The 26911-nt window shown below is 40.2% G+C and overlaps 1 protein-coding gene across 2 annotated transcripts in view; it reads right to left on the bottom strand.

The window, feature by feature from the left end:
• The window catches only part of LMTK2 (lemur tyrosine kinase 2), a 42508-nt gene extending 16502 nt beyond the window's left edge, over positions 1–26006 (bottom strand). For both annotated transcript variants that reach the window (XR_005103821.1, XM_037384947.1), the window contains exons 1-6: positions 25685–26006; positions 12265–12389; positions 11306–11450; positions 9457–9530; positions 8799–8917; positions 7330–7417 (exon numbers count right to left, since the gene is read on the bottom strand). Coding sequence is in view for 1 of the 2 variants with exons in the window: in XM_037384947.1 (XP_037240844.1) it covers positions 7330–7417; positions 8799–8917; positions 9457–9530; positions 11306–11450; positions 12265–12389; positions 25685–25835 (702 nt within the window). In the remaining variant the exon portion in view is untranslated. The remainder of the gene's footprint in view (positions 1–7329; positions 7418–8798; positions 8918–9456; positions 9531–11305; positions 11451–12264; positions 12390–25684) is intronic.
• Between the last annotated feature and the right edge of the window lie 905 nt (positions 26007–26911).

The raw sequence follows: 26911 nt of genomic DNA on the forward strand, positions 1-26911 counted from the left end.
CCATACATTACTTAAAAACAAAAAAACCCAAAAAAACAAAAAACCAAAAAAACAAAACAGTTTTGAAATAGAGGGAAAATAACTAAAAGTTGTCCAACATTCAGGAAAAGTAAGTGAACCCAAGCAAGAGAAGAGAACAAGTTTCTCATGGCATTACTGTTCCTACTTTCACAGCTGGACTTTTAACCTAGCACTCCTGTAATTTTGTTATTTAAAATACAGTCTTTCTGTAAGTTTAGCAAATAACTACAGAGGGTATTTTTGTAATGAGACCTCACAACATATTAGATCACAATGTATTTTGCCAGCGTAACAAACTGGCTCTAACTGTCCATGTCCACTGTGTCCCTAAATCTCGAGCCAGGAAGCAGACTGAACTCAAGTCTTGAGACTGAGCAGGCACGAAGGCAGTCTGAACTAGATAAAAAGCGCTCTGACGTTCACAAAAGACTGAAGATCACTAAACTTCCCATTTCTCTGGTGCACAGGTACATTAGTGAGCTACAACTGAAGCATCTCATTCCTCCTTAACATGGTTAATTGATGATGACAATTTACAATTCTAATAGTTCAAGCAGTAGGTGTCTGTGTGGAGCATTAAAACCTAACAGTGCAGCGATAGCCGAGGTGACTGGCTGGACAGTCACAAACCTGCGTTCTACTTAATAAAGTAAGAAGCAATGGGACAAAGTCTACTTGAAAGCAGATACTACTCCTGTGTAAAACAGCTTCTTTTTAATTTTTAAAAATATTAATATATTCTACAGTACTCGAAAGCAGCTATTGTATCTTCATCTGCTTTATATGTACTGCTTATGCTGCAAGTAGCTGTACCACCTTGTGAGAAAGCATGCATAATTTCTAATACTATTTAATGTTGTAGAAGCCTTCATTAGGTTCTCTTTATCCTGTTTTTAGCTACTAATTAGGCAACATTTACATACTTGCATCCTACAGAATTACATTTAAAAAAAATGTTTCCCCAAAGATTCTTCTGATTTACAATTACAGCTTTCATATCATACTGGCTCACATATATATGTGTAAATATTATATATCAACACATGCACCCCATTCTACCTTGCCAGAGAAGATTTACTACAGCAGAGTTCCAAAGAACCGTGTCCATAACCTACACGTTCCCAACCGCGCAGCCCAATACCAGCACACAACACCAAGCTTAACTGACTGTAGGTGGCAGCAAGTGCCTGAAGTCAAACTCTCCAAAATTGTCATTCATTAAAACAGCAACCGGTTACTTTGGGTTTGTCCCAGGTGGATTAAGTTCCTAGGATGCCTGAAACGCACCAAGGAATTACTTTTTAATTTTTAAATGCATTAGTAACAGTAGTGCTGTGTGGCATCCCTTACTTACTAAACAATTCATGTAGGCATATATTTTTGTAGAAAATACAGCTTCTATTAAATCCAGCACCTTGAAACATGCTGGTTCCATTTTCTCATTCTATTCTAATTAAGGCTACAATCAAGGTTAAAAATATAAACCAGGTGGGTTTGATAATGCTTTAAAGGGACATTGCTTATACCAAACTGCGGGAACCAATGCACACATTCAAGTGCTGGACTGCCATCCAGAGGGACCTGGGCAGGCTGGGAGAAAGGTCCAACAGGAACCTTAGGAAACTCCGGAAGGACAAAAGCACCTGGGGAAGGTAAAACCCCCTTGCAGCAATACAAGCTGAGGACTGACCAGGTGGGCAGCAGCTCTGCAGTAAGGGACCTGGGGATCTTGGCAGACCGCAAGCTGAACATCTGCTCACCTATGTGCCCTGCCAGCAAAGACCACAAGCAGCATCCTGAGCCGCATAAACAGGACCGTAGCCAGCAGACCAAGGGAAGGTATTATGCCCTTCTACTCAGCATCTGTCAGACCGCATTTAGATCCTGTGTCCGGTATTGGCAGCCCCAAAACAACACAGACAACAAACTGGAACAAGTTCAGCAGAGGGGCACCAAGACAATCACGGGGTCAGAGCACTTCACCATGAGGAGAGGCTAAGGGAACTGGGTTCACTCAGCCTGGAGAAAGGAAGACTTAGGGAGCACCTATTAGCAGCTGTCCAGTACGTATGAAGTTCTTAAAGACTGAGCCAGGCTCTTTGCTGTGGAGCATGGAGGGAAGATGAGAGACAACAGGCATGAGTTGAAACACAAAAAGTTCAGACTGCGTATATGGAAAACTGTTTTCCACATGAGGACACTGGAGCAGAAGCCCAGGTTGCCCAGACAGACTGCGCAGTTACCATCCATGGACACTTTCAGGATCTAACTGGACAAAACCCTGAGAAATCTGGTCTGCCCTCAGGCTGACACTGCTTTGAGCAGGAGGTTGGAGTGGAGACCTCCTAAACTCCTTGCTAGCCTGAATTATCCTCTGATGCTTCCCTGCCTATAAGCAGACAGTAGCAATACATCAAATACTATTCCCATACTATTTAATGAGCCAAAACCCAGCCCTTTATAAGACAGACTTTTAAACACAGTAAATATGAAAGGTTAAACATATCTGAATAAATACAGTTCTACAAAATTCACTTGCAGAGACCCAAGTATAAAAAGCTCAAGAATCATGTTTGAGGAAGGCTCTGCTTTCTCTCCAACTTCCTCTGTCACTCTGCCTCTTCCCTCCTCTCCTGGGACTACATGAAGAACTACATTCCGCCTTTCCTCGCATCCTTCTCAGTTCTAGTCAGGATCAGCTCAGCCATCTCTGTAAGTCAGTCTTCCCATGCTTTTTCTCTGTAGCAGCCAGAAGCCGGGGGCGTATTTACATGCAGTCTCTTTGATAGTTCTCTTGTTTGTGCAAATTCTGCATTTGGTTCACATGAGCACCCAAACAAATAGCTGACATGACTTTTTAAACCAGTAGGTACAGATGGTAGGGTTTTAAAAGTATAAAGAGGTTACCAAATTATGTTGACTAACAATTTCTACCAAGCTGGAAAGCTACCTGCCAAGTCACACAATACCACATAATCACCCCTTCTGAAGTTCTTAAGACAACTGAAAATACTACCCCTGCCTCCTCCCTCCAATGTTGCTTCACATTGTAAGTACCTGCAGTCAATACCATTAAAATGCCTGAAACTGGTGTATGGTATAGAGCACCTATACCATCAGAAAGTTGTTTAGACATACGTACATTTAAGAACTATTAAACAGTTCTGAGAGCACAGTCTTTGAACCCAACAGACATGATTTCTGAAGTTTTCATGAATTGTCAACCCCCTTTTTCTTTTCTTCAACCTCCTTTTTCTTTTTTAAAAACACACACCAGAGATACCCATTTGCCTCATATCAATATTGACTATGATTATTAAACAGATTTGTTGGACTCTTCAGTTAAGAAGTTTTCAGTGCAAAGATTCTTTGTTGATTTCAAGATAATGTTTTCAAGTGGCAGTAATCAGAAAAAGCCCAAACAGAGGAGACAACCAACCACTACAGGCAGGCATCTTCCACTAACAGCAACATCCCTAAAGCAAGCTACAGGGCATTCCAAGCAAATACTGCATCCTGCTGATCTCATCTGCTCAGGGAATTGCAAGACGTGAAGAATTTCTGTAAGAATTTGATAGGCAAATCAGGCTTACAATATACATAAAACTTCCACATTTGAATAACTTTCCTTTACTCATAAATTATGTCAATTCATTAGGGGATTTGCTATGCTGACAAAACGCTGGCCACACATGGCTGAGTAATATATTAAAGTTATAAGCCAGCTACCACTATTTTTAACCTGGCATCATTCTACAATGTTTAACAGTGAACAGTTAACTATTCATAGAGGACAGCACCAACACACTAAGCAAACTAATATGGGGGGTGTGTGTGTGTGCTTAAGAATTTATTGAGCATTTCTTTTATTTACCATTTTTAAACAATTCTAACACAGGTAAAGGAAAATTAGGATTTAAAAGCTTAAATCACTTATGTGCTGCTGACATTTCTTGCCCAGCTCTGCAAAGCCAGGGACATAGAGTAACTTGGATTACGTTATAAAACAGGCTAAATTTTAACAAATACAGTTACTGCATGTACAACCAAGCAATCTCAGGTAACAGAAAAGTACAAGTAGTTTATACAGCCAAGAAAACAAGTAAGCCAGCCTGCATGACATTCAGCACCGCTGAGAGTGCCAAGGAGCCTGGGAACTGATAATCCAACAGGGCTGCCTGAGCAGCCAAGGTCAAGCAGCCCTAAAAAGGCTCTAAATCCTAGTATGAAAAGTTGCAGAAGAGGGACATGCTGTGATAGACTATGAATTTGATGGAGTGCAGAGAAAACAGCTGCTATACACTCTAGTCTGCGCTCGTCAGTAGAATAGCCATGTTTTTCATTACTTAATATGCCAAACTTGCAAAATGAGGTCTACACCGCTGAAAAGAGCTTCAAAAGAACTTGTCACCTGAAGATATTTAAATTTCAAATCCAACACAGCTGATTTGCCACTTTTTTCTTAACCATCAAACTCTTAATCACATAAATACAAGGGATTAAAACAAATTATTCTTTGCTGTATATACATATACAGCACCAGTAACGCAAGGCAAAGAGCTTTAGCATAGCGTTATGCTACTGCTAGCAAAACAGGAACATGTTTCTCATCCTTCCCATTTGAACAATACATAGTCACCACAGATACTAGAACCTTTGGTCAACCACTTCAACTGCATCTGCCCCTGCGGTCTGTGCTGAAGAATCAAGACTCTTGCCTGTTTTGGAAGCACCTCCATACCACTCATCTACCCAATTCAGAAAAAAAAGGTACAAAAGAAGCTACCAGCTTTTGAGATCACTTACAGAATGCCTGAAAAGTGTAACTGCTACCCCAGCCACAGTGATAAAAAGCAGCTTCTAGAATATCAGCCTACTGACACTCCACTAAAAACCTGTCTACTAAAAAAAAGCTATCCAGCCATACCTTCTATTCCAAATGGTGCCGTCTGGCTTCCTTCACATTTCTCCCTTCTTCATGTCTCTCCTCTCCCCTCACTCTGATACTGCTACCTCCCACACTAGGCCCTGGGACTACAAGAAGAATTAGTGACATACAGCAATACTGAGCTAACTTACCGCACTTATCTCCATCTGCATAAAACTGTTAAAGTGAACACAGTTTTGTCTGCCTAGCCCCTGCATATTTGTGTGCACAGTGAATAAAATACTACGATGTCGAAGCGTTACTCAGCTCTAACAAGTAAGAGCTCTTTAAGTGAGCCAGACTTCCAGTGTTAAAGTCATGTTTAACTCACTACAGTACACAATTTTCTAAAAACAAGTTCCAATTCACTTGGAATTGAAATCGGCACAGACATTTATTTTCCATTCCAAAGAAATCACCCAACTATATTTGAATTTATAAAACTACCACTTCAGCTGTCAAGCTTAGTGCCCCCTGTTAAAGTGAAAATCTCTTTTATCCCCTTAAGTAAAATCCTCTCCAGATTACTCTACAGGATCATGAAAATTTCTGGCATTAATCATCAGGCATCAAACAAGGATATTTTTTTTCCTGTATACTTAAAGTAGGGCAATCTTTAAAAGTTACTCCATCTTCAAATTCAAAGTTGGATTAAATAGTATACCTATTTAAAAACATGGCAGCAACTAAATCTGATATGGATGCATATCTGTTAAGACTCTGTAAAACACAATTCTCTTTCAAGGGTATTTTAAAGAACCTCCAATCTGAGTAGCACATTTAAAAACTGGTAAGAAATTTTCTATTTCTACATATTGAAACGCTATAAAAAACATTATCTGGTTAACCTTAGGCACCTACTTTTTAATTCTTAGCAAAACCAGAACATTTCACTTTGATCAGTCACTTAAAACGTTCAGGCGTTTCTTCCATTTAGAAAAGAATTATCTTATCAGCACTTCTGCCTCATTAATTTACCACAGCTAATAAATCTGAGTGAAAGAGCAGTAATGACAAAGATAGTTATTTAAGGTCACAGATTAACTGATGCTTCTCAAGAAAACTCAAAAGTTTAGTGTTAACCCATTTAAATTGCTTGAGGCAAGTGACGTAACTAGAACCATATTTGTGCACCTGAGTTTAAAGGAAAATTCAGTAGCAGTGAAGCTGGTAAAAGATCTTACTGAATTTTATAAATACAAACTATTTTTGTTCTGAAAGACTTGTTTCCTAATAACATACATGCACTTTGAGTTAATTTGCCTTGACGTTTTCCAAGGAATGATATCTAGATCGCAAACTTTAGAAGCAGCTATTGAACCAATGTTCTGATAGCCACCTGGAGTTCTGGGTTTGTCTGGTTTTTAATAATGTGTTATGTTTCGATAAAGCAACTCAAGTCTTTCCAGACCATGGCTCCATGGCCATATCCAAATTTTAGTCTCTGGAGACTCTGTGTATACTGGGCACAGTTCAAAGCGTCTATACATGCGTAACACCCTCTTTCTCACAGCATTCACATGAATTCCAACACATGCCCAGGAATGCAGTGGCTGAGCAAGGTTTCTGCGTGACTACCCTTCCCATCTTCAGTGGCCTTTGTGGCACTAACAGTAGAGCAGAAAGCAGTGAGAACACCTTTCACTGTGCTCTTCACATTTCTGCTGGTGTTCAGGAAGCATAATAAGGCTGTTCCTTTGGGTGGGAAGGGAAAAAAGAATGTTAAGAAGTAGGGAAGAGAAGAACACAGTAACAGAAAAGATCAGTAAGAACAGGATGACAATAGGATGATACTGAAAATTCTATCCATTAGAATACACACTACCCAATCCGCAAGTGAGCCCACAATTGTATTTTAGGTCAAAGCTGCACATCACGGGTAAAATTTGCGTGCTCTCGAGGCAGGGAGGCAGCAGGGAGGAAATTCTTTCCTCAATTTTGTTCAACTAACATTTTTATGGAAATGGTAATAAAAGCACATTAAGATTGCACAGACAGAAAATAGAATTTAGGAGGTGATGTGAGCATGTGATACTGGACCACAATAAAAAGCTTCCTTCTATGACCTTCCTTCCCCTCCAAGCTCCCTGTTATATGATGTAGGCAGACCGAGACAGACCAGTAATTCTGTTATCAAAGAACAAACAGCTATTTTCCTCTTCAGAACATTCACAAGCACCTAGAATTTACATGATGAATTGAAAAGAATATAAACAAAAAATTACACTTGAGGTAAAACAAACAAGCCTGTCTTGTGAAATTCTGTTTATTCAAAAAATGCCCCAGAAAGAAAAAGAATTATTTCATGAGTGAAGGGCAATATACTACAGAATTTACACCAATGGAAAAACAACGGTAGCCTTTTGTGTAAGTGTACTTACCAAGTCACAGAACTCAAAAACTAGGAGATAAGGAATAGCTTCCACACATTGCCCAATACACTGGAGAACATTTGGATGCTGAAGAATGCTGGAGTGAAAAGATAACAGTTAAAGCCAGAAAGATCACACTATACATTATTTGCAGGATAATGCAAATCCCTACCAGAAATCCCTACCAGAAGTTTCAACACATAACATTGGCGGGCGGGGGCAGCACAAACAGAAGGTACAATTATCCAAGGCCACAGATTCCATTTGCACCTTTAAAACTCCTTCGTATTGCTGCAGCATATCACTGAAGGCAGCTGAAACTCAGAGGATGTCAAAACCATGAAAGCCAGCACTGCCACAAGAAAAAGTCACACCCGCCCTCCCACCATCCCTTATACCAAAAATAAGTGCATGCAACTGGTTTGTGAACTACACCAAGGAGCTGATCTGGCTAAAAGCTAAACCTTTTGTAGCCAGGATAGCTCCCAGCCAGATCAGTTACTTTTTCTAAATTGCTTCAAAAACACTTGTGCCAATGCAGCAGAAGGCACAAAATTTCTTCTTCTGACAGCTGCCAACAATCTAAACCTAAATGCAAATATAACTAGGACATCAGAAAGCATTAAGAACAGAAAGCTCTCTATGATCACTCATTGTAGCATATTCAGGTAAGGTAATCCACTCGGTGAGGTATGACTAGTGGACTACAATATGCCTACCTTTTCCAGTCATCTACTAAAGCCATTAACCTGTGGCAGTTAGCTCTTCAGAGAATTCTCACTATTCCAAAAATACAGGAAGAGAAATTACACTCCCTTTAATATACCAAATTCATTTCCAGTACATAAAGACCTAGAAGCAAGTATCCTCCAAGCATAACACAAGAGGAAGAGAACACCAAACAATCATGTTTTATTGACATTTCCAGTCAGATCAATGATTTCTCAATGGTAGAGTACTACTGGACTGAAGTTTGTATGATTCTCGGGGCAAGGTCGGGTGCACAAACCTCCTTGCAAGCCTACCTGAACAAATTAGTTTACTACGATGTTGTATTTAATTTTTTGAAAAAGGTAACTTCAAAGAAATGAATGAGTATCTGATAACAAAGTGTTGCCAGTTCCCCTGCTTCTAGCAGGAAAGCCAAGTACAGGAGTTAAACCTCATTTCTCAGGGGCAAGTAATTACACATGAAGTTACTTCGCAACATCAGGACTTTGCTCCAAACAGCTATAGAAGAAAATGAGATAAAGCAAACCAAGTGTGTTCTCAAGTCATGAGCAATAACTACCAAACGCATTTAACCGAAGACCTTATTTTTATTTCTAAGCAAACTCAACTTTTTCTCACTTTGAATTGAATTACAGTTTTAATTTCACTTATAAGGGAGGGCAAGTAGAGACAGTAACACTGAACAAAAGAAACACCCATAATTCATATGAAGTGTGTAAGTTAACCAAGTGTGAAACATTACTTACTAATATGGCTCTCCATTTCTTAAAAATTGTTCTTGCTCCTTGGGACCTGCACTTGCCTTCAACTCCTTCACTATTACCCTTGCTACACTAGTGCCAGTGTAGATCTCTCCTAGCAGAACCTGAAAAAAGATAACCATTGTGTCTTTAAACAGAGAGAAAAAAACTTTAAGTATCTATTCAAGGAAAAACAAGAGCTAAAACCACACTGTAAGAAAGATTTTCTGGCTTTTTTTGTCAACGCATGCAGAGCTTTGATAATTAAACACCCATACTTAATATATCTTGACAACTGATGTACACATCAACTCTCAGAAAACATGTTTTCTAGCAAAGACCACTTATTTACTTAAGGGTGGGGTTTTTTCTAGAGAGAATTGGTAATAACAGGAATGTATTAATTCATATCCACAGAAATGGAATGTCTACCTAGTAAGTGACTCTAGTAAGAAACTACACGTAAATTAAAGAAGCACTGCTCAGCACTGTGACTACTGCTAAAGAGTGCATGCAAGGAAACATCTAATTTCAACTCCAGGTTTTCTTATGCTTTTACTATTTATTTTTTTTTTTGAGTACCATTTTAAAGGAAATACAGTAGCCTAGTCAGTTAGGAGTAAGACTCAAAACAGCAGTACAGTATTAAAATGTAACTTCTCACCTTTCCAAACCAACCATTTCCAATTTCCTGGATGTAGTTTAGACTCTGACGTGAAACTTGAGACTTTGATCCATCTGTCACACACAACAGAACAAACATAGCACATATCAAACCACTCAGATGGCCAAAGTTATCGACTGTCGAGGAAATAATGCAAGCTTCTACGACATTTATTCCCAATTACATGCATACATTCAGACCAAGCAACAAAACCTAGCTAGACATAGATAAAGTACAAAGGTAACGTTCTGACAATAGCACCCAAATGAAACTTTTTCTCAACTCCAGCTTCTAAACCATACTAGAATGCACCCCCTACACATTGATTCTCCTTATGAAATGTAAACTTTCCTTTTTTTAACACATTCAGTAAGAAAGCAAAAAGGCTAAGTTCTAATCCTAATATAAAAGTGTATCATACACTGTAGTTGGGTAGAGCAAATAACCTACTTTCAAAAGTTTCCTATGTAAATAAGAGTTGAAAACCAAGACAACACTCATGGCTTATAGATCTTAACATTTATAGTTATATAGAGAGTTACCATTTTAAGGGGAAGGGTGAGACTGCTTTATTCTTCAGCCCAACTGCCCTACTTATAGCTACCATCTGGAAAGAGGACATTTTCTGACTAAAAATACTTCACGTAAAGAGTCCAGAGAGGGAGAGGACAGAAAACAAGACCCAGATCTTGGCAGAGGATGGACAGTTACAATGGCAGACTCTACACTACAGAAGAGATTCAGCAGTGTTTATCCCTCTGCTGCTTAATTGGTCAGGAACACCAATGAATAGATGTACACAAAAACTTTCCATCATTACTACTTGTCTGATTGAGAATTCTAGCCCACATTTTTGTTTTCATAAGCCACATTTACACCAGTATTATTTTACTGGAACAACCATAGCTGTATAGTATATTGTCAATGTGCTCCTAAGCATGGAGAAGGCTGTAATAGCACAACTACAATTTTACCAGTATACCTTACTCAAGTACACTGCCTCACTAGTGGCAAAATAACTTCTAGTGACAGAAGGTATAGTTTTAACAATTACAGCAATGTAGGAGAGCTGACAAAATTCTTCAGATAATTTTCCCTCACTCATTTCTTCTGTATTAAAGGCACATTGACAGTTTCTGGAAATTTGTAGGTACAGAAATTTACTAGAAGCTTCCCTGAATATCTAATGGTTAACCAACACAAGCAATATATGTATAAGTTGTACATGAAGTAGTATGAGAACAACTACTTTATGCTAAGCCATGCTTGTAATATTTAAGATGCCTAAGTTTTCTCTTACAAAAATTGTATTTTAAATAACACACTCCAAAAAACCTTTCACACAAGGAAAAGAAACCTAATGCTCTGTATGACCAATATACACATTTACAGCACGAAAAGTCTACAGTGACATTAAGAAACTGATGCAGCTGAAATAGCAGCTCTGCTGTCAAGTTAGAGATTCACTCTTAGCTCCACTCAAGGCTAATGGCTAAAATCCAATGACGACTTAGCCATGAAGAAAACCACTGAAAAGCAGAAGTCACTAACATCCTAGAGTACTTCAAACCTTTTACGTATATAGAGGCATAATAAAAGCACTCTAGAGAGATTTATTTAAGCTACTTTTCATTCTTTTAAGTTACCTACCTTATGTGGCACCCTGCCATAAGTTAACATTTATGAAATAATATTTCACATTTCATCCTACACCCTACAAAATACTTTTTTACTCAGTTTATGTAAGTTTGTAATAATTTCTTACAGTAAAGTCAATCAATCAGCTACACTTCATTTTTGACACTGAAATTGCCTACTTTTGTTTTTTCATTAAAAAGCAGTAATTTACCTGTACGAGACGGAAACTGGGAGGGAGTTGGTAAAGTAATATTGGGAACTGAAAGAGTAAACACTTCTGCTGGAGACTGAACAGATGGAGTATCTTCTGCTGGAGGTGTAAAATCTATTTCATCATCAAAGTTATCTTCAAATTCCTGGGGGGGGGGGGGGCAGGAAAGTATCTTAGTAAACAAGCTGATCTTTTTCTTAAAATTAGCACTAATACATTTCTTTTAGTTTGAATGAGCAACGTTAAGGAAGCTTAACTTTTTTCCAAGGACAGTGACAGGCTGGTAGTTTTCTATTCCTTATTTTCAATTTATTATTGTTTTAAAGAAACTAAAGTATCAAGTATTGCTTTTAACAAAAAGGGTTTATTTTGGATTTTTGTTTGGGTTTTTTTTATTTTATTTTAAATGCTATCTAGCTTTAAATGAATAAACATGAACTGCTGAGGCCAAATACTCTCCATTTAGAAATGAGAGTAAAACTCCATTTTAGGAACACTGATAACCAATGTTCCAAAAGTAACTCTTCTCCGATTTTGACAATTTCTCAAGTTTTGCTGCAGTGGATATGTATATTCAGTATTTTTTTTCAATAGTGTCTTTAAACCCTATCAGCAGGCTAAGGAAAACAAATCAAAAGAATAGACAGAAAAGCAACAAACATTCTCTACAGCAAAACTGTCTCAAGGGTATACTTTTACTACTAATCCCAATAGCTAGTAATGACTCTGAAAAGACATTAAAGATCCTTACTGCAGCACGGACCAAGTACTTAAATGGTTGCAGGAAGACTTCACAGCATGTATAAACACAGTGGCTGGCTATTTCAGAAGAGAGAATCTACAGTGACACTGAAGTGTCAATAACTGCAGAGTATTAGCACAAATAATCAAGCATTCTGGATCCCAGAATACAGCTAAGAATGCCACTCGCATACACCTTTTTAAGTTCAGATGCTTACCTTGAAATCTATCTCAGGGTCTTTACAGCAGGAGACACAGTTTGCAAGCAGTATTATCAGTACTATTAGAGTACACATAGACAGAATCACAAAAGATGAGGGAACTTGAGCTGTAGCTCCTTCACCTAGAAATAAACAGTATGTAGTATTATATAGATGTTTAACATTTAAAGCAGTTCCTTCAAAACATATTTCCAGTCTGCATTTATTTAAAAGGTGGTGTTTGAACATTTAACCCTGCGGATATGATAAAAAATAAGAGGAAACTAAATAGAAAGGACACACCGGAAAAATATATCTGTGCTCTACCACCTGCCTGCACCATTCTGGACTTACTTGATTCAAGCTAAGAGGCCTCAACCAACATGATTTACTGAAGTAGCTGATAACAGTGCCACTCCCAAGCCCCAGGATTCTGTTTAAATCTACAAATTTATATAGGTGTCTAAACACAGATCTTAGAAATCTGGTCTTTTTGAAGACACTTCCCATGAGCTAAAAAACCTGTCCTAGAAGAAAAGGCAGCTAGAAGAAATCTTCACTTAAACTGCATACAAATTTAAAATATATTTCTATAAGGCAGTACTGTCTCTTTCAATAAACACGTTCATGACAGTCTGCCAAATATAAAAGCTGCTTTCACAAGTGCAACAGATCTAATCAGCTCCACCCCAATTTCTATTTCTTCTGATTCATTAAATGATTTGCCTCCATTTCAAGAATTTTAGATCCCTAACCATTTTGCAAATACTTCCAAATAATTTTCCAGAATTTTATATATGAGTATTCTACAACACATTTTCTATGATTATGTCAGGTTACTCACACAAGATTAAAAGCCTCAAATGGCATTTATAAAAAATCTTAAGTCTTTGCCAGGGGAATTAAACTGATTTTCATCCCTGTTTTCATCTTAAGTAGAGAACAAAGATACGTAGTTCCCTAGGTTTTTGGTGGTGGTTCATTTTAAACCTCTTTTTACAGGTACTGCCATTGGGACTGGAAGAGTAGTTGGACCTTATCTGATTAAAATATATTTAGATATTATATCCATGTTAGAGTTTAATAATGTCAGGTGACTTGGACTGACTGGATTTCATGGGAATGTCTGAGTATCAATGGGAATGTCTGGCAACAGAATACAGTATGAATGAGGCCTCAAAACTAAAGAAAATCAGAAGCTGATCACTAGTTAAGGGACATACAAACGTTGTCCACACACCTTTTAAACCTTCAAAAAAGCTACAAAAAGGAATAAGAGATTTCCAGAAAAAGCTTTTCATCATGTTCCACAGAAAACTCACAAAATAGTTATTTTAATTACATGTAAAGCATAAATTGATATAATCAAAAGACTGCTTTAAAGAATGCTAGCATACTTTTGGAAGATCACACATTTTCTGTACAATTAGGAATATTGTCTACACAGCAATAAAAGTTAACCAAAACCCAGAAGGTTTTCAAATAAGTGATACTAGTAGTTTCCAGTCTCCACAACAGCTCTGGCATTCTAACCTCATTAAAGGATACGAATATGCCATTTGTAGATGTTCTGTACTGTTCAAACACTCATCAACCATGACGTGAGGCAACTCACCACCTTTTAGTCAAAATTTTGAAGAGGAAAAAGAAAAAAAATCTCTGAAAAGGGTGCTCAGTAGAATAATTTATATTAATTTAAATCAAGACTTCTACATAACACCCATATATTTTTCCATTTGTAAGCATCAACAAGAAAAAAGGGAAGGTAACAGCCGATTTATGTTTACTTCCTTCAGATGTTCAGTAATCCAAGTAGACTGAAAAATAACTAAACCACAAATATAAGCATTCTGTGAAGTCATTAGCTAAATTACTGTTAACACACACACACATTAAGTTAGATAAAATTTAAATGATTCCTTTGAACTTCTAACTGAAGCCAAGCAGTAAAAGGTAATTTTACTACAAAAAAAAGTAAACCTATTTCTGTTACCAGGTATTACTAATTGAAATAGCAGACATTTTTCCAAAACCTCCCCACTTAATTTCCAGACAATTTCCTCACCTTCACCACCAACTTCACTGAAATGGAAAGTCAGCTCACCACAGACGCAGATTTCCCTGACTAATGAACACCCCGGAACTCACCACCACAATTACAATATATATTCCTCCCAGTAGGAGATCAAGACTCCTGAATCCCCTAGAAGTTTCATCCTGTGTACTGGACAGGGAAATTGGGAAAGTTAGCCAAGCAAAAGTAAATCAGTACATGATGAACTTGGACACCAAGAGCATTTTTTATTATTCACGGAACACATTACTAGCACATCTTAAGAGACTGCTATTTGAAGACTAACTTCAGACCAGATCCTTAAGAGGGAGGTATAAGGCACCTCAGCTGTCAGATGCATGAAACGCGCCAAAAAAATCTATCATATTTTTTTGTTGGTTATTTATGGTACAGTCATTTCCTTTTTGATGCCCACATGGCTGACATGAATTTCACAGCCTCTTCCTGTTCCCTACAGGAGACGAGCACCCTCCCTTGCTCCAAATACCATCGCTTCTTCTAGATGCTCTTTTTGACCACCCTCTACCAAACCTGTGAGCAATTCTTTAAAATTTGCTTTACTGCTTTCAATCTTACTGCTGCTTTTAGAGACATGACAAGGTCTTGAATTGAAAAACCACAATTTTATTAGGTGCTTTAGCACAAGATGTTTTCTCCACCTATGAGCTTCCCACCTATGCCCTACATGGGGCACAACTATAACAGCTTGACCACAACATGTATTTGCATAAACATTATCATGCTCACTCCAACTTAGGATCCCACTTTTGACCTCCCAGGCGTTACAAATTGCCACAGCAAAAACAACTAGGAGGATTCAAGCTCCTGGTGGTCTTATGCCAAGTTTTCTAGTTTATTTAACTCACAACAAGGCATAACAAGCACTAACAATCATAAACTGCATGTATGGTACATTAGACAGCTGAATACATGTGCACTTTATTTTATATGAAAAAGGCAACATATTTTGGTTGGAATTCCTTCTGTAAAGCAAACTGCACGTTTATCAAGCCTAAAAATCTGAAGTGTTTTCTACAAGTTATACTCTTTTCCATAATGTAACCATCTCCTTTAAGCGTCCTGGAATGAACACAGAAAAAAAAAAATACTGCTGCTGTTCATTATGTTACTTCCTAACCTTACAGACCTTTTCTAATTCCCAAAAAAGAAACTGTGTGAACTAACAGTAATAAATTGGAGAAGGTAATGAAGTTTTGTTGCTTTTTTTCTAAAAAAAAAATAAATAATGAAAGATCTCCTTTGAAAAGGCAGCTAACCATTAACAGTTCATTAAGAAGATGGAAATAGTCTAAACTTCCAAAAGCAAGGCAAATTTCACATACAAAGTCATAGAAAGATGCTTTAATAGAAGAAAACCACCCATCGTCACGGGCAAGTTTCTGCAACACTTAAAGAACAGCATCTCAGATGACTCATACAAGAGCTACTTACTAAGAATTGCAGAATCCATTTCTCTTCAGATAAACTTTGAAGTCTCTCACAGTCATTAATAAGTAGCATTTTTTAATTTCCACTTTTTTAAAAAAATGAATGTAAAATTAAGTATGAAATGATGGCAACCTGTAATTGGCCTAAAATTTATTATAAGTTATTTTAATAGCTTGCATAAATACATACTCAGTGATGGAAGTCACTTATTAAGTATTGGAACTGGCGTTTGACAAAGTGCTGAAAAAATCTGCTGCAGTGTAACCTCTTTTGCATTTTTTTTTAAAAAAATTTACAATACACTGTAAATTTAATTAGTTTTAATCAAAACCTAGGTAAAATCCAATAAATATCACTCACAATTTCATAATGAATGCAGAATTTAAGAGTCTTAATATAATATATTCTAAAAGCAGTGAACTTAATAAATTTACACAGCATTATCATCTCAGTTTAAAAACCTACCACATCTAATGAAACCCTACACAGTACCAACCAACTACATCTTAATACCTATCCAGAAGTCAGAATTTGTTCTTTATGAAAGGAACTGCAAAAGAGATCCACAAAATACTGTCTATAAAATGCCAACAATATAAGGGTTCCTGTCAGTTAATATAAACGGTCTAGACTACTTTGGTCTGGTATATCCAAACTACTTAAGCAGGGGGAAGAGGACTGGATTATATCACTACTATATTAAAATAAGCAGGAGATGCAGTGTGTCTGTGTTACTATATGTGTTACTGCAAGGTTAACACAACATGCTTTACTAAGAACTCTGTGCTAGTAAATGTTCCATCTCAAAATGGCATCTAGATGGTCCTAAATTATCAACACAGAAAATAAGGTCTTTTTTCAAAGCATCACAGTATTAAATACTGATTCTATGCTGTTACTTACGCACTTTGTAAAAGCACATGGTATCATAAACAATTCAATGCCCTGGCTGAGGCAGGTATTTAATTAACAGCTATTGAAGCAGATTCTTCAGCACCTCCAAAGCCTGCCATTTCATAAGGAAATTTTACACTAAAGTCTAAATTTGAGCACAGTACATCTGATGTCAAACCCTGTACACAGGCAAGTACATGAACAGGTTCACTGAAAAAACAATGATGACAAAGTATGCTGGCATTCTCAGGATCAAGTATAGACATGAGAATATATCCTTCACTATGTATTAGAATGTTTCAAGGGGTAGAAAGATGTTATTTTCATACAAAGCACATTTCAAAGCAACTTATATAGGTCAGGATTCTCTATACCTTCCCCTAAGTTTCTTTCAAGTCTACTTTGTTCATAGGATAGTTCACTGACTACAAACGCAACAACTGAGCAAACAATTTTATTTCTCACTAGAACTGGTTTACTTCTCTATCCCATTTCCCAGTCTTCCCACAATATTCTTAAATACCCACGTCATCCACCTGTGGCATCCTTTACTACTGTTAATTAGGAGCAACAAGCATGCCAGCTAGCCACATGTTCCATCCATGCTCACTCGCCAACCAACAGCCACCACTCAAAACGATACAGGACAAGACATAACTGCCTGTCCCTACGAGGGATGGCAGGCTTGCTTTTCTTCTACTACCAGATTAAGAAAGGCCATAACGTTTGAACTCTGCCTCTCACAAATTTGGTTCAGCGTGATTAATCATGTTATTAAGATCTCAACCTTCAGGAAACTGGGCTAAAAAAATGCATGACAACACACAGTTCTAAGCTTGGGGGTACAAAGAAAAATGTACATGACAGGCATTACTGAGTAGACTAATAAAAGACATTCACTACTTCGATAAAGGCAGTGCAAGGCCCAGATAAATTAAGCATTATTAGGGCACCATGAATTTCAAGGGAGCATCTGATTTTAAGCTTTCAGCACAGTAGTTGCTATGCGACAACAGTCCCACTGCATAAGCAAGAGCCTCTTTTCTTCCAAGAGCAGCCATATAAATGGCAGTTCTGCACTAATAGCTATAACTATTTCCAGCACAAATCTAGCATGACAGCAGTCACTTAAACCGTCTCTTGGACACCCTCAAATTATATGATCATGAACTGAGATGCTACTTTTACGACACCAAATCGGAACAGAGCAGCCCTTAAAATACTAATGAATGACCAAAGCAACTTCGCTACCTAGCTACTTCCACAGCATCTTTCATAAACTTAATCAGTTTACTTACTCTGCATTTAATACACATTAATGTAACCAGATTAGAAAGTGTAACATTACCCTCATTTAGAGTGGTTTTAAGAAAAAGCTATACCAACTTTTCTAAATAATGCTGTCATTCTCTTCTATGCTAGCAATTAAGTGGGAAAGTGTTCCTGACTCCTACCCAGTTCTTCATAAGACAGATTTGGATCATTATCTTTTCCTCACAAATGGTTTCTCCTGCATTTACTTACTGCCTGAAATCTTCAGATGTTTGCTACTAAATAGGCACAAAACCAAAACAGATATAACCAGGCCTATAAATTCTGAAAGCCTACAGGTAACAGGTAGAATACTAAACCAAAAGCCTATTCAAAACAATTTTAGACACATCTATTGCGTAATGTCTGATTTGTATGACAAGGTAAAGCACAATATGCATTGTTATTTCACAAAAAAACCCCAACCAGCTCAAGAGCACGTTCCATTAGTTACTGCATTCCTGTAATGTTAAATTTTTCCTGCTATGCCCCATTTAACAACTGAGCTAAAAAAACCGCATCAGTTTTAAGAGTAAGTTTCAGCAGAAATGTGTGCAGTACCATCATTCAGTTGTGCAATGCCGTATTACAACAGGCTTTAAAATACTATATTAGAACAGCATTCAAATCACCATCAGCCTTCAACTAAGATACAACACAAACAAAAACTTAACCCAAGTTCTGAAGGAGTGTTATTTGCACTTCAGACATTCGGGGGGGGGGGGGGGGGGGGGGAGGGGAGGGGCAGGGAGAAGAAGAGAATTTTAGGATGAGAGGCACTCCAAATTCCACTCAGCCCTTTGATTTGAATGACCATCACCAGTACAACAGGAAGAAACATTCCCAAGATGCCAGGTGACTTTCATTGACTTGATGTCCTCAACACAATTCCAGCACCTTAGTGAAATCTGGAACTGTCTTCAAATGCCCAAAGTATTTCAGGCAGAGACTGGAAATGTTCCTTCACTGAGCAAATCCCCAAGAACATATATATATATATATATGAAAAATACTCCTTAAGAGACTTTAAAGAGGTTCTCAGGGCTTTTTATATATATATATATATTTGTACACACAGACACCCACCCCTGAACTTTTCAGCTTTCAGATTTTTAGTACTTCTTGCCATTCAAAGAAAACAAAATTTTTTAGTTTTAAAACAATCAAAATTATCTGGAACAAACTATTGAAAATTTCATTAATGGAAGAAAGTTAGTTCAAAAGCCTATCCTCTCATGACACTATTACTGCCCTTATATTGGATAATGCAAAGTTTGTATAACAGAAGTAACCTTCAGTATGGATATTACAAATGCATCTTTATGCAAAACCACTTTATCACCTGATTTTCTTTTCCCTTCTTCCTTACAACTATGGAAAATCCTGATTCCTAGATACAGTCTCAAGAAAAAAACCTCTTAAAGATGTTAAGGAGTTACTTGCATACACTTGCATTTAATCTTTCTGAATACAAGCAGCAGTAATTTACAGTTTGTCAATAAAACTATTTCCTGCCTAAATCCAAACTGTTACAAGACCTAAATCAGTCTCATGTTTAGAAAAAGATGCAAGTAAGGTGACAAGACTTTCAACAGTAGCAGGGGAAAAAATTTTAAAAAAATTAAAAAATCAAGTCACATACAAGTTACTCTGTCGCTATATTCTTCTAGATATAAATTGAAACATTTCACCCCTCTACTCAACTTGTCCATTATGATCCTGATTTTCTCCTAGAACTCTATTATTTAAGTCCCCCACGAGGACACAACAGTGGCACAGGTTACATATCCTAAGGTAAGAATATCTGGGGCAATGCTGGATTCTCATGTAGTACAGCACCCTCGGAACCACTCAGCTCTGATCCTCATTTTCTCTGAACACTTGTCCTGGCCCGAGTGTTGCCTGAGCAGCTGGTAACTAGTGAAACTGTGAGGTGGGGTTAGTTTTACATTTGTGTCCTTATTCTATTACCCTACAAAGCTTCCAAGTAATGTCAAAGAATTACTCACACAACAGCATACTGCTCAATTTTAATAAGGACTAAATATAGGCGAGTACTTCAAGCATTTACAGAGCAAGATCTGTTTGAAGTTTCAGTGTTAGAATCTCATGTTTGCACAAAGGCATCTTAAGACAAGGTAAAAAATATACATGCTAAATAATCACATACCTTATGCCTTCATGGCAGTGTTTCTGGAAAATCTGGGTAGCATTATTACCTTGCAAAGGTACCGTCTGATTCTTAAGTGTGTACGTGTATATATATACACACACAAAAATAAAAATTCTGCTGAGCATACTTTACACTGCTAGATGTTGGTTTCGACAATTAATTCCTGCTCAAGTACAGTATGCTTTTATCTGCTATACCATTTCTCCAATGGTGCACCACAGGAGTTACAGATTTTTCTTTTTGAAACAGGGCAGACCACAACCATTTAAAGCAGCATGAGAAAATTAAACATCATGGTATCTCAAACCATCAGAAGTATCAGCAGCACTGAAACCAAAACAAGTTATCTCTTCCACCATTTGACAGGAATACAGCCTATTAAGATATACTGGTTTTGAAGAGACTAATTTTTGTTGTTGTTGTTCATGTGAAAGGAACCCATACCTGCAACCTTCACATGACCAGATTTTCTAGAATCTTGATTTTACAGTAGATGCATTTCCAACTCCAACGTATAACTGGATTAAGAAATGCAGGAAAAAAAAAGAAAGAAGCAGCATTTCACCAAAAGAGCTTATTCAGCTCTATTTCTCATCGCTATTCATAGCTGAAAGATCCCTATGAAGAATGGGCCATAGAATGACTGACTGATTTTGGAAAACTGGATCTGATCTACAGGCTAAAAGCTTATAAGATGGCACTCAAAATTCTACGGTCACAATTTCCTACAACTCTCTCATACTAAAGAGGTCTCAGGGTGCAATGGTAGTTCCTGAAAAAGTCACCTCACTTAAGTCACTGCAGTGTTTCCTTACCATTAAGGAAACTTTTGTAAGTGCAGTAGTGTTGGACAAGGTGTTACTTTGGACCAGCATTTCATACTAACGATCCCTCAGAAGAAATTCACTGACCTAACTTGCTTCACACCATCATCTTGCCTAAGTGACATGTGGCACAACACCTTGCTACAGGTTGTGCTTAAACTACGCATGTAGACTGTAACAGCTAGCCTGACACACTTTCCAAATTTCTGGTTATAAAAGCCTCTACAGAAATGTTTCTAGTGTCACTGATGTTGCTCAAGACCTTTCATAACAGCAGCACAATGAAAACAAAGAGCTTATACAGAGCAATAAAAGGACTGAAGCTATGGTAAATTGTATCCAGAAATGTATCAAGCTGCAGATAGTAGATGCACACATCAAATAGGAAGGCAGACCCAAAATAACATCTAAGGAAGACTCCAGGACTCCCTGTGCTGTCCTTCTGCTGCAGAACTGGAGCATAAGAATTGAAACAGAGAACTACAATTTCTGTATCCCCTGGCATTATAATACCTGAGGGCCCCTTTATCCTGCACAGGTAAACCACGCGCGGGTAGTGACTGAAACCAGACTACAGCAAACATCCAGCAAATTACCTCTATTCCAATTTGCTTGACAGTTGTTCAGTAGCCCCTCAAATATGATTTCGTCTTCCGTGATTTTCAACTAGAATGCTGATCTCACTATGTAACACACACTTTTTTTTATACATGATCTGGGGCAAAACGAGCACTAACAAACAGGCCCTTCCAAACCAACGACCTGCACCTGATGCTATGACAACGTATCTTTAGGCTGTCTCTGATCACTGCTAACTTAATACACTGCAGTGCTACCTGAGGAATTATCAAATATACCCAAGCATTCAAGATGTGAGAAGTGCCCTCAGAAAGCAACCTCCTCCTATAAGGACCTCTTCAGCTGGAGCAAAGTCCAGACACTTTACAGCCAGAGGCAGAGAAAGCAGACCAAGCCTGTGAACAAAGCCTGGTGTGGAACATCCCTGCAGGCCCAAGAGTTGGCTTCTTACCTCAGAGTCACAAACTCACAGATAGAAACAAAAGATAAAAGACAACTTAGCAGCTCTAGCTCTAAAATTATTAGGCGTCTGAGACAGAAGCTAGAAAAAGAAATACAGGCTGAAGTAAACAAGTTTAGCGCTTGAAAGGGGGAGGAAAGACAGACCACTCCCAAGAAAAGTATATACCATAAATTAAAATCCCCACTTAACAAGCAGGGTTTTTCTTAACTTCAAGTGATCCGAGCTGTTAACTCACCCGTAATAAGAAAAGCGATTTTCTAAGTATATGCAAGTGTCAGGCATTTTACATCACACTAAACCACACGCCACCTCAACATTTGGGCCTCAGCCTGACAGAACTCCAAGTGAAACATCAAGCCAAAGCAACTGAAAAGCAACAGTTTTCCCCAGAGTATACATATGCTACAGAACTCGCCTTAGTAAAAAATAATTACTTATTCTCAATTTAATTTTTCATCTATGGCGAGCTGACTATATTAGATACAGCTGTACAAACATCTCTATACTCTAGATGGATGTCTCTGGATACTATACATCAATTTCTAAGCATCTTTGCCTGGATTGCATATGGCCAAGATCATCAGCAAGGACTCATCGCCATGACTTTCAACTGGTCCTTTCACTCCCATGACTGAGGTTCTCAGCACAAACCAAGAAAGCACACAGGCACCAGTCCAGCAGCTTCAATTCAAGTGAATAGACTCTAATTCATCACAAATGTAAAACTAAACACACCTGTCAAAAAAGCTACCACCCATTCAAGTTTTACAGGAAAATAAGAGTATTTTGGAGCTCCTGTTGTATTTGCAAAGACTTCATAGAGCACAGAGATGACAGAAATACTGTCTGACGTTACACACAAACCCTTGCTTCAGATTTTCAGCTTTCTTGAAGAGACAGCTGAATTAAGGTCAAGTATGGAAATCAAGTCAAAGGAACAGAGAGAGAGCCTGAATGTAAAGCTTTAGCACAGTAAAGCAGATGTCTACTGTTATAATGCACTACGTCTGGCTGCAGAATACTGCTGCTAAAGAGTAGTTCCCAAATGCCCTTATTTCAGCCACACAATACAAAAAGTGGAAGTCATCTCAGCCTGATGCATTCAGGTAAAATCATCAGTCCTCCACAGGCTCAAAACTACTACAGCACTTCATGAACTCCTTTCTAGCAGACCTGCACCCAGCTCTCACCTCCAGTATAAAGGGAAACCTTAAATTCAGAACTATCACCGTACATGTCAGTGTCCTCCTCTTCCATTCACAGAATAAATTAAATATAAGTTGGTAAAAGTATTTTTAGCTAGTAGCCTCTTCAACATCTTGTTTTTCCCATTTCCTACAGTAATTGCTGTGAACTCTACCAAGGAAACACCTGAAACCTTATTTCCTTTACCTCCTCTTCTTATTGCTGAAAGGAAATAAAAAAATTAAATGAGTTTTAGAAATATAACCTCAAACATGCAAGACAAATAATAGAACACATCATCAATGCACACCTTCATCTGCAAACACTATAAAGCCATACTTAAAAAGAGCGTCGTCATTCACCTCGATCAAGGCCCTGGGAACTTGACACTTCCCCAGTCATACTGTCTGGCAGACTTCCACAGCAGTTCCACAAAATGAAGCATTTTTGAACAAGGAATCCAATCTAGTCTTGCTAGAACCTGCCCAACACCACTTCCTGCTCTCCGGCTTCCTCAAAAAACAAGTTAATTTATTATGGGTATATTCCATGAACTATTCCGCAAAGTTCACCAAAACAGCTACAGTCATCCTCCTTTTTCTGTGGATTCTCACCTTTCCTGTAACAAGCTCAGGGCAACACACATCAAAACATTTCTCCATTGCCAAAGAAGCAACCCTACTTGCTAGGTGAAGAATTGTGGAATCCTGAAATAATTCTGAAACCAGTTACTAATTATTTTATGAAAAGCCCACTAAATTCTTCACAAGATTATCAAGTTGTATGTATCAGTCTGAGTGTTACAGTGAACTGCAAAAACCACCAAATCCCAGAACAGAGACCATCAGTAATTGCCAATCCCAATACAGGAAATCAAAGCAACCTGTCATTGGACATGAGAGAAATTCACAACATAGCTGAAGCTGTTTAAGCACAACTCACGATTCTTAATCCAGCAAAATAAAGTCACAGGTTTGCCTTCTAGACAGGTTATAAGATTTGCCTAGTATAACAGAGAAGGTTCAAGACAAAACAGTCTCACTGACATCCACTGCTAAACCCTTCATAGGGGAGGGGGGAAGCCCTTGTAGTTTTCCAACTGCTTACTGTTGTTGTGATGATACAAGACACACTGCAGACAGAGATTATGTTGCATGCAAACCCATTTGCACACATTACTTCATACAGTAGGAAGCCTTACCAGCAAAACCAGAAAAAGGCAGAAAAGACCTCCATACAGAACTGATTCAGCTGTCCTACCTTACGGCTTAATGACAAGTTAACATTATTTGGACAAACTACAGGTATTTCATAAATGAGAAAACTATCGTTTAGTCTCAAAGGACATAGAGATTTGACTGATAGTTTTCTCTTTCTCAGAAGTTTACTTTTATAGAAACTAAGAATGACCTCAAAGAAGGCTGATGGAGGGAGTAACTTACGAACAATTCAGAAATGCTCTTGGGAAGAAAAAAACTGGGAAAGAGGCATAGGTCCCAAAATAAAAGAAGTATGGGTTCCACTCCCAGTTTTGATATTTTCTGTGGAACAGCAGCCAAATTACCTAATCTCTGTGCTTCAGATCTCTCCCTCCCCACTGCTTCTCCTCCTCCTCCTCTCTGAACATATTGTCTATTTCAGCTGTTCAACTCTTCACGGCTAGAAATGCATCTCAGTAGACATTCAAATCAAACCTAACAAAATTCAGTCTCAATACAATGTTATGTTTGCAAGCCCCAATGAAATACGCCCCAAAATAGCCTAAATAAAAAAGATGGTTGTTACCTATCTAATAATAAACCTCTGATGAGTAACACATACGATTGAGTTGACGTTTTTTATTTTGTGCTTTTAAGACAAACAGGAAAATAAGCAAAAAAATAGAAGGAAGTTAGCATTACCTAATATAAGAGACAAATAGATGTGCACTACACGACTATTTAGAGAGTGGACGGGGCGGGGGATCGAACTAATCTGACCGGAAAGGAGGGAAACGCCGTCTGCCCTGAAGAGCCGCCACCCAGGAACGGGAGTCCCGGCGATTCACGGTCAGAATAAGAAAAATAATCCCGCTGAGGTGTCTATAGGCTAAACCGGCAGCCGCTACAGAAAGCGCGCATGTCGGCAAGCCCACCGAAGAGGCACGTAGTTCAGCCCCACGAGACCGAGTCACCCGGAGCGGGGCTCAGTGCCACCGGTACGAGACGTGACCTCCAGGATGGAGCCGCAGCCGCCGTACCCCATCCACCCGCCGCGCCCTTCCCGACGCTTCGCCGAGGGGCGAGCGCCGAGCCCTGCCCGCAGCACGGGGGAAGGGACGGGGCTTCGGGCAGCCGCAGTCCCCTCGCCTCACCGCCACCGCGCCCCCCGCGCCCCAAGCGGGAGCGCCGAGCCCCCGCCGCTGCCCGGGCGTCCCCCCGCAGGCCCCGCCGCGGCGCCGCCCCCTCCCCCAACGCCGCTCCGCTCCGCCGCCTCCCGCGCCTCACCTGCACCTGCCCGCGGAAGCGGAGCCGCCCCGCCGCTCCCCACGAGAAGCGACAGCAGGAGGACGAGACCGAGCGGGCGCCGGGGTCCGAGGGGCAGCGGGCCGCCCCCCTGCCGCCCGGCGCCCCCGCCGAACCCCCCGCGCTGCTGCATGCCCTCCGCTCCCGCCCCGAGGCTCGGTGCCGAACGAGGGGCCAAAGGTTCTCAGCGTCTCCGGCGAGCCCCCGCGGCAGCCGCTGCTCCCCGCCTTCGCGGCGCGGCTGCCCGCGGCATCGGCCCCCGCCGCCCCGCTCCCCTCACAAAACCCCGCTAGCCCCTGCGGACGCCACCGCCGCCGCCATCTTCCGGGCTACCTGACCGGGAGGGGGTGGAGCGCTTTGCTGACTGACAGCCCAACGCGCCAATCAGCCCGCGCCTCGCCCTCAGGAGGGGGATCACTGGCTGGGACGGGGCTAATCCTTGATTGACAGCCAGGTCAGCCAGTCACTCCGCGCAGGGCGAAGGCTGCGGCGCGAGAGCCACGGAGCGCGTTTGCCAATCAAGCCGCACTAGGGGAGCCGGCAGGAGGGCGGGGCTACCCTCTGCGTGAAGGCGCGGCTCCCCAGGTCGGGGCGGGAGCAGGAGGCGGGGCTTGGCTGAGCCCGTGCGAAGGACACGCGGGCGTGCAGAACAGCGCCGCCTGCAGGCGGGGCGCCTCACCGCGGCGCGCTCGGGGACCTCGACGGGGCCGCGCTTAACGTCGGTGCGGCTGAGGCAGGGCGGCCCTGCGGAGCGAGGGGCCCGTGGCCACAGGAGGGCCGCCCCCACGCTGGGGAGCACAGCCCCTGCCTGTGCCCTCGGGTGTTTCAGGCCAGCCTGGGCCCGGGGACTCCCGCGGGGACTGAGCCAGCGTGGCCGAGCTACCCGCCCGCCAGGCCCTGCTCGGCTGTCCCGCACTGTGCCGGGGACCGACCGCGGAAACCCGAGAGAACCGGTAAAAGGCAGCAGAGCCCCGGCACCCTGCGGCGGAGCGTCCCCGAGGAGCGGCAGCGGCCCCGCCTCGCCGCGCTCCTTCTCCCACCTCCGGGCTGGGCCCGGGCCGCCCGCGCCGCGGCGGGAGTGTGCGAGGGTCGGCCCAGCACGGCGATGGGCGTCAGCGACCCTCTGCTGCCTGTGCGCTGCCACGGCTGGAAGTGACCTCGTTAAATTAATGTACAAGCAGGATTCTGAAATACAGATTATTCTGGTTC

The sequence above is a fragment of the Falco rusticolus genome, chromosome 4 (genome assembly GCF_015220075.1).
Source record: "Falco rusticolus isolate bFalRus1 chromosome 4, bFalRus1.pri, whole genome shotgun sequence".
NCBI lineage: Eukaryota > Metazoa > Chordata > Aves > Falconiformes > Falconidae > Falco > Falco rusticolus.